The sequence below is a fragment of the Mustelus asterias genome, unplaced genomic scaffold (assembly GCF_964213995.1).
Source record: "Mustelus asterias unplaced genomic scaffold, sMusAst1.hap1.1 HAP1_SCAFFOLD_1823, whole genome shotgun sequence".
Classification (NCBI taxonomy): Eukaryota; Metazoa; Chordata; class Chondrichthyes; order Carcharhiniformes; family Triakidae; genus Mustelus; species Mustelus asterias.
The window spans coordinates 65,742-75,036 of NW_027591768.1; the positions used below are offsets into that span (position 1 = coordinate 65,742).

Below are 9,295 nucleotides of genomic sequence, written 5' to 3' on the forward strand. Positions count from 1 at the left end.
TCATGGCTGATAAATTTCATAGAATCTCCACAGTGCAGAAGGAGGCCATTCAGCCCATCGGGTCTGCACTGACTCTCCAGAAGAGTATCTTACCCAGCCCCAAACCCCGTAGCCCCAGGCATTTACCATGGCCAATCCCCCTAACCTGCCCATCTTTGGACAATTTCTCAACCCCATTCTCCTGCCTTTTCCCCGTAACCTTTGATCCCCTCAGCGATCAAGAACCTCTCTACCTCTGTCTCAAAGACACTCAATGACCCGGCCTCCTCTGTGGCGATGAATTCCACAGATTCACCACCCTCTGGATGAAGAAATTCCTCCTCTTCTCGGTTCGAAAGGGCCGTCCCTTTACTCTGTGGCTGCGTCCTCAGATATCCCAGTCTCTTCCCTTCATCCACTCTATCCAGGCCTTCTGTTAGTTTTGGTGGTTTGGGAGGGGTGTGGATGTGGGGAGGGGGGTGGTTGGGGGGCGGGGGGGGGGGGGGGGAGAAGCCGGGCCTGCTTCCGGTGAAGGTGGTAACCTCAGCAGTGATGTATTGCAGGCTGGGGAGGGGCAGTGAGTTTGGGTACCGTCCTGGTGTCAGCGTTTGGGTTGGGACTGAGATTGGTGCTGGACTGGTGAATTTGTGGAACTCGCTGCCCCATTGCATGGTGGAGTCTGAATCACTAAATGGTTTCAAAGAGATGGATATATTTCTAATTTTATAAAAAGGGATATGGGGAACAGGTGGGGAGGTGGATTTGAGACCAGGGAGAGATCAGCCATGGTCTGATTGAATGGCGGGGCACGCTCGAAGGGCTCAATTTGCCCACTTTGTTTTATTCATTGGTGGGACATGGGTGTCGCCGGCTGGTCCAGCATTTATTGCCCATCCCTAGTCGCCCGAGGGCAGTTGAGAGTCAACCACATTGCTGTGTGGCTCTGGAGTCACATGTAGACCAGACCGGGGTAAGGACGGCAGATTTCCTTCCCTAAAGGGAACCAGATGGGTTTTTCCGACAATGGGTCATCAGTAGATTCTTAATTCCAGATAGTTTTTACTGAATTCAAATTCCACCATCTGCCGTGGTGGGATTCGAACCCGGGTCCCCCAGAACGTTAGCTGAGTTTCTGGATTAATAGTCTAGTGATAATACCACTAGGCCATCGCCTGCTTCTGCTCCGAATTCCTCTGTTCCTATTAACCAAACCTTTGTGACCCGCAGAACGTGAGGAAGCTGCTGCAGGACCCCAAGGTGACGGACCTGGACGCAGTGAGGCTGGTGATGCTCTACGCTCTGCGTTACGAACGCCATAGCAACAGTAACCTGGTCTCGTTGAGGGAGGCGCTGACCCGGAAGGGCGTGTCAGAAAAGTACAAGCGGGTGAGTGTCGGCCTCATACAGTTCCGTTTCATTTTGGAGTGAATGCAACTCCCCAAAGCTAAGTCTGTCACTGTATAACACTGGGGTACAGTACTGGTGGGGACGGGTCTGTCACTGTAGAACAGTGGGGTACAGTACTGGTGGGGACGGGTCTGTCACTATAACACTGGGGTACAGTACTGGAGGGGAAGGGTCTGTCACTGTCTAACACTGGGGTACAGTACTGGTGGGAATGGGTCTGTCACTGTGTAACACTGGGGTACAGTACTGGTGGGGATGGGTCTGTCACTGTATAACACTGGGGTACAGTACTGGTGGGGATGGGTCTGTCACTGTATAACACTGGGGTACAGTACTGGTGGGGATGGGTCTGTCGCTGTATAACACTGGGGTACAGTACTGGTGGGGACGGGTCTGTCACTGTATAACACTGGGGTACAGTACTGGTGGGGATGGGTCTGTCACTGTATAACACTGGGGTACAGTACTGGTGGGGACGGGTCTGTCGCTGTATAACACTGGGGTACAGTACTGGTGGGGACGGGTCTGTCACTGTATAACACTGGGATACAGTACTGGTGGGGACGGGTCTGTCGCTGTATAACACTGGGTACAGTACTGGTGGGGACGGGTCTGTCACTGTATAACACTGGGGTACAGTACTGGGGGGGATGGGTCTGTCACTGTATAACACTGGGGTACAGTACTGGTGGGGATGGGTCTGTCACTGTATAACACTGGGGTACAGTACTGGTGGGGACGGGTCTGTCACTGTATAACACTGGGATACAGTACTGGTGGGGATGGGTCTGTCACTGTATAACACTGGGGTACAGTACTGGTGGGGACGGGTCTGTCACTGTATAACACTGGGGTACAGTACTGGTGGGGATGGGTCTGTCACTGTATAACACTGGGGTACAGTACTGGTGGGGACGGGTCTGTCACTGTATAACACTGGGGTACAGTACTGGTGGGGGTCTGTCACTGTATATCACTGGGGTACAGTACTGGTGGGGACGGGTCTGTCACTGTATAACACTGGGGTACAGTACTGGTGGGGGTCTGTCACTGTATATCACTGGGGTACAGTACTGGTGGGGACGGGTCTGTCACTGTATGACACTGGGGTACAGTACTGGTGGGGACGGGTCTGTCACTGTATAACACTGGGGTACAGTACTGGTGGGGACGGGTCTGTCACTGTATAACACTGGGGTACAGTACTGCTGGAGAAGGGTCTGTCGCTGTATAACACTGGGGTACAGTACTGGTGGGGATGGGTCTGTCACTGTATAACACTGGGGTACAGTACTGGTGGGGACGGGTCTGTCACTGTATAACACTGGGGTACAGTACTGGTGGGGGTCTGTCACTGTATATCACTGGGGTACAGTACTGGTGGGGACGGGTCTGTCACTGTATAACACTGGGGTACAGTACTGGTGGGGGTCTGTCACTGTATATCACTGGGGTACAGTACTGGTGGGGACGGGTCTGTCACTGTATAACACTGGGGTACAGTACTGGTGGGGACGGGTCTGTCACTGTATAACACTGGGGTACAGTACTGGTGGGGACGGGTCTGTCACTGTATAACACTGGGGTACAGTACTGGTGGGGATGGGTCTGTCACTGTATAACACGGGTACAGTACTGGTGGGGACGGGTCTGTCGCTGTATAACACTGGGGTACAGTACTGGTGGGGATGGGTCTGTCACTGTATAACACTAGGGTACAGTACTGGTGGGGACGGGTCTGTCACTGTATAACACTGGGGTACAGTACTGGTGGGGACGGGTCTGTCACTGTATAACACTGGGGTACAGTACTGGTGGGGACGGGTCTGTCACTGTATAGCACTGGGGTACAGTACTGGTGGGGACGGGTCTGTCGCTGTGTAACACTGGGGTACAGTACTGGTGGGGACGGGTCAGTCACTGTATAACACTGGGGTACAGTACTGGTGGGGACGGGTCTGTCGCTGTATAACACTGGGGTACAGTACTGGTGGGGACGGGTCTGTCGCTGTATAACACTGGGGTACAATACTGGTGGGGACGGGTCTGTCACTGTATAACACTGGGGTACAGTACTGGTGGGGACGGGTCTGTCGCTGTATAACACTGGGGTACAGTACTGGTGGGGACGGGTCTGTCACTGTATAACACTGGTGTACAGTACTGGTGGGGATGGGTCTGTCACTGTATAACACTGGGGTACAGTACTGGTGGTATCGGGTCTGTCACTGTATAACACTGGGGTACAGTACTGGTGGGGATGGGTCTGTCACTGTATAACACTAGGGTACAGTACTGGTGGGGATGGGTCTGTCGCTGTATAACACTGGGGTACAGTACTGGTGGGGACGGGTCTGTCGCTGTATAACACTGGGGTACAGTACTGGGGGGGATGGGTCTGTCACTGTATAACACTGGGGTACAGTACTGGTGGGGATGGGTCTGTCACTGTATAACACTGGGGTACAGTACTGGTGGGGACGGGTCTGTCACTGTATAACACTGGGATACAGTACTGGTGGGGATGGGTCTGTCACTGTATAACACTGGGGTACAGTACTGGTGGGGACGGGTCTGTCACTGTATAACACTGGGGTACAGTACTGGTGGGGATGGGTCTGTCACTGTATAACACTGGGGTACAGTACTGGTGGGGGTCTGTCACTGTATATCACTGGGGTACAGTACTGGTGGGGACGGGTCTGTCACTGTATAACACTGGGGTACAGTACTGGTGGGGACGGGTCTGTCACTGTATGACACTGGGGTACAGTACTGGTGGGGACGGGTCTGTCACTGTATAACACTGGGGTACAGTACTGGTGGGGACGGGTCTGTCACTGTATAACACTGGGGTACAGTACTGCTGGAGAAGGGTCTGTCGCTGTATAACACTGGGGTACAGTACTGGTGGGGATGGGTCTGTCACTGTATAACACTGGGGTACAGTACTGGTGGGGACGGGTCTGTCACTGTATAACACTGGGGTACAGTACTGGTGGGGGTCTGTCACTGTATATCACTGGGGTACAGTACTGGTGGGGACGGGTCTGTCACTGTATAACACTGGGGTACAGTACTGGTGGGGGTCTGTCACTGTATATCACTGGGGTACAGTACTGGTGGGGACGGGTCTGTCACTGTATAACACTGGGGTACAGTACTGGTGGGGACGGGTCTGTCACTGTATAACACTGGGGTACAGTACTGGTGGGGACGGGTCTGTCACTGTATAACACTGGGGTACAGTACTGGTGGGGATGGGTCTGTCACTGTATAACACGGGTACAGTACTGGTGGGGACGGGTCTGTCGCTGTATAACACTGGGGTACAGTACTGGTGGGGATGGGTCTGTCACTGTATAACACTAGGGTACAGTACTGGTGGGGACGGGTCTGTCACTGTATAACACTGGGGTACAGTACTGGTGGGGACGGGTCTGTCACTGTATAACACTGGGGTACAGTACTGGTGGGGACGGGTCTGTCACTGTATAGCACTGGGGTACAGTACTGGTGGGGACGGGTCTGTCGCTGTGTAACACTGGGGTACAGTACTGGTGGGGACGGGTCAGTCACTGTATAACACTGGGGTACAGTACTGGTGGGGACGGGTCTGTCGCTGTATAACACTGGGGTACAGTACTGGTGGGGACGGGTCTGTCGCTGTATAACACTGGGGTACAATACTGGTGGGGACGGGTCTGTCACTGTATAACACTGGGGCACAGTACTGGTGGGGACGGGTCTGTCGCTGTATAACACTGGGGTACAGTACTGGTGGGGACGGGTCTGTCGCTGTATAACACTGGGGTACAGTACTGGTGGGGACGGGTCTGTCGCTGTATAACACTGGGGTACAGTACTGGTGGGGACGGGTCTGTCGCTGTATAACACTGGGGTACAGTACTGGTGGGGACGGGTCTGTCACTGTATAACACTGGGGTACAGTACTGGTGGGGATGGGTCTGTCGCTGTATAACACTGGGGTACAGTACTGGTGGGGACGGGTCTGTCACTGTATAACACTAGGGTACAGTACTGGTGGGGATGGGTCTGTCGCTGTATAACACTGGGGTACAGTACTGGTGGGGACGGGTCTGTCACTGTATAACACTAGGGTACAGTACTGGTGGGGACGGGTCTGTCACTGTATAACACTGGTGTACAGTACTGGTGGGGACGGGTCTGTCGCTGTATAACACTGGGGTACAGTACTGGTGGGGACGGGTCTGTCGCTGTATAACACTGGGGTACAGTACTGGTGGGGACGGGTCTGTCGCTGTATAACACTGGGGTACAGTACTGGTGGGGACGGGTCTGTCGCTGTATAACACTGGGGTACAGTACTGGTGGGGACGGGTCTGTCGCTGTATAACACTGGGGTACAGTACTGGTGGGGACGGGTCTGTCACTATCACAATGTGAGACTGACGGCTATTTCTCTCTCTGGTGTTAATTTGATTCCAGTTGGTGTCAGCTGTTGTGGGATATGGTGGGAAAAGAATCCGAGGAAGTGACCTTGTGACCCCGAAGGATGCTGTGGCCATCACCAAGCAGTTTTTTAAAGGACTGAAGGTAAACTTTATCTCTAATGACTTTACTGGCAACCTGTCCAGCAATATATTCCCCCCCTTGTCCTTGTCGGAGCCGTGATGTGGAGATGCCGGCGTTGGACTGGGGTGGGCACAGTAAGAGGTCTCCCAACACCAGATTCAAGTCCAACCGGTTTATTGGGAATCACGAGCTTTCGCTCCCTCATCAGGTGAGTGGCGGTTTGTGGTACCTGCTGAAGGAGCAGCGCTCCGAAAGCTCGTGATTCCCAATAAACCTGTTGGACTTCAACCTGGTGTTGTGAGACTTGTGGTACCATCAGTGTAACATCTGTCACACCTTCCCCTCGCCTAGCGAGACAGTGTCCTCACGCCCCCAGAGCCCTCGCTCGCCCCGGGGCCCGGTCCTCCTCGCTCCCCCCCCCCAGGATCCAGGCCTCCTCGCTCTCCCCCCCCCCCCACCACCACCACCCCCCGGGGCCCAGGCCTCCTTGCTCCCCTCCAGGACCCGGGCCCCCTTGCTTCGGCCCCCCGCCACCCCCGGGGCAGCGGGGACACTGAGAGAGGTGAGGAGGTGTGATGGGGACGGACACTAACGCACTCTTCTATCTGTAGGGTATTGAGAATGTGTACACACAACACCAGCCCCTGCTACAGGACACCCTGGACCAGCTGATTAAAAGCAAACTGAAGGACAGCGTGTACCCGTACCTGGGACCCAACACCCTGAGGGACCGGTGAGTACGCATACTGCACACTGTACACCGATCAGAGAGGAGGGGGGACCCTGTACCCCAGTGAGAGTCAGCACCTTCAGGAGAGGAGGGGAGACCCTGTACCCCAGTGAGAGTCAGCACCTTCAGGAGAGGAGGGGGGACCCTGTACCCCAGTGAGAGTCAGCACCTTCAGGAGAGGAGGGAGACCCTGTACCCCAGTGAGAGTCAGCACCTTCAGGAGAGGAGGGAGACCCTGTACCCCAGTGAGAGTCAGCACCTTCAGGAGAGGAGGGAGACCCTGTACCCCAGTGAGAGTCAGCACCTTCAGGAGAGGAGGGGAGAACCCTGTACCCCAGTGAGAGTCAGCACCTTCAGGAGAGGGGGGGGACCCTGTACCCCAGTGAGAGTCAGCACCTTCAGGAGAGGGGGGGGACCCTGTACCCCAGTGAGAGTCAGCACCTTCAGGAGAGGAGGGGGGCCCTGTACCCCAGTGAGAGTCAGCACCTTCAGGAGAGGAGGGAGACCCTGTACCCCAGTGAGAGTCAGCACCTTCAGGAGAGGAGGGAGATCCTGTACCCCAGTGAGAGTCAGCACCTTCAGGAGAGGGGGGGGGGTATCATTTGCTGACAATAGGACCCTGGTGTCTCAGTGTGGAATACTAACACGTTCTCGGGCTCCGATCTCGGAGCTCACAGGGCTGTGTGCAGCTGTGGGCCCCCGAGTGTGAGCGCTCTGTGCCTGTGTGAGATGGTGACCTTCCTGTGAATGGACCCTTCGGCTGCAGTGAGAGGCACCTTGGGCTGTTGTTCCACATTCTCTGTAACCCAATGCCTTCACCTGTTACTGCGCGCCCCCACCCTCTCCCACCTCAGACCAGACCCCCCAGCCCCAGACCAGGCCCCCCCCACCCAGCCCCAGACCCCCCCCACCCAGCCCCAGACCCCCCCCACCCAGCCCCAGACCCCCTCCACCCAGCCCCAGACCCCCCCCACCCAGCCCCAGACCCCCCCCACCCAGCCCCAGACCAGACCCCCCCCAGACCAGACCCCCCCACCCAGCCCCAGTCCAGACCCCCCCACCCAGCTCCAGTCCAGACCCCCCCACCCAGCCCCAGTCCAGACCCCCCCACCCAGCCCCAGACCAGACCCCCCCCACCCAGCCCCAGACCCCCCCCACCCAGCCCCAGACCCCCCCCCACCCAGCCCCAGACCAGACCCCCCCCAGACCAGACCCCCCCCCCCAGCCCCAGACCAGGCCCCCCCCACCCAGCCCCAGACCCCCCCCACCCAGCCCCAGACCCCCCCCACCCAGCCCCAGACCAGACCCCCCCCAGACCAGACCCCCCCCACCCAGCCCCAGACCCCCCCACCCAGCCCCAGACCCCCACCACCCAGCCCCAGACCAGACCCCCCCCACCCAGCCCCAGACCCCCCCCACCCAGCCCCAGACCCCCCCCACCCAGCCCCAGACCAGACCCCCCCCAGACCAGACCCCCCCCACCCAGTCCCAGACCCCCCCCACCCAGCCCCAGACCAGACCCCCCCCAGCCCCAGACCCCCCCCACCCAGTCCCAGTCCAGACCCCCCCACCCAGCCCCAGTCCAGACCCCCCCACCCAGCCCCAGTCCAGACCCCCCCACCCAGCCCCAGACCAGACCCCCCCCACCCAGCCCCAGACCAGACGCCCCCACCCAGCCCCAGACCAGACTCCCCCCCCACCCAGCCCCAGTCCAGACCCCCCCACCCAGCCCCAGACCAGACCCCCCCCACCCAGCCCCAGACCAGACCCCCCCACCCAGCCCCAGACCAGACTCCCCCCCCACCCAGCCCCAGTCCAGACCCCCCCACCCAGCCCCAGACCAGACCCCCCCCACCCAGCCCCAGACCAGACCACCCCCACCCAGCCCCAGACCAGACCACTCCCACCCCGCCCCAGACCAGACCCCCCCACCCAGCCCCAGACCCCCCCCCCACCCAGCCCCAGACCAGACCCCCCCCACCCAGCCCCAGACCAGACCCCCCCCCCAGCCCCAGACCCCCCCCCACCCAGCCCCAGACCAGACCCCCCCCCCACCCAGCCCCAGACCAGACCCCCCCCCACCCAGCCCCAGACCAGACCCCCCCCACCCAGCCCCAGACCAGACCACTCCCACCCAGCCCCAGACCAGACCCCCCCACCCAGCCCCAGACCAGACCCCCCCCCACCCAGCCACAGACCCCCCCACCCAGCCCCAGACCCCCCCACCCAGCCCCAGACCAGACCCCCCCCACCCAGCCCCAGACCAGACCCCCCCCACCCAGCCCCAGACCCCCCCAGACCAGACCACCCCCAGACCAGACCAGACCACCCCCACCGAGCCCCAGATCCAGACCCCCCCACCCAGCCCCAGACCAGACCACCCCCACCCAGCCCCAGACCAGACCCCCCCCACCCAGCCCCAGACCAGACCACTCCCACCCAGCCCCAGACCAGACCACCCCCACCCAGCCCCAGATCCAGACCCCCCCCACCCAGCCCAGACCAGACCACCCCCACCCAGCCCCAGACCAGACCCCCCCCACGCAGCCCCAGACCAGACCCCCCCCACCCAGCCCCAGACCAGACCAGACCACTCCCACCCAGCCCCAGACCAGACCACCC

General features: G+C 59.1%; 1 protein-coding gene across 1 annotated transcript in view; it reads left to right on the forward strand.

The window, feature by feature from the left end:
- vps45 (vacuolar protein sorting 45 homolog) overlaps positions 1-6,680 on the forward strand; it is a 59,356-nt gene extending 52,676 nt beyond the window's left edge. Inside the window, exons 11-13 of the mRNA XM_078206837.1 lie at positions 1,207-1,365; positions 5,857-5,964; positions 6,555-6,680. Coding sequence (XP_078062963.1) covers positions 1,207-1,365; positions 5,857-5,964; positions 6,555-6,680 — 393 coding nt within the window. The remainder of the gene's footprint in view (positions 1-1,206; positions 1,366-5,856; positions 5,965-6,554) is intronic.
- The last annotated feature ends 2,615 nt before the right edge of the window (positions 6,681-9,295 follow it).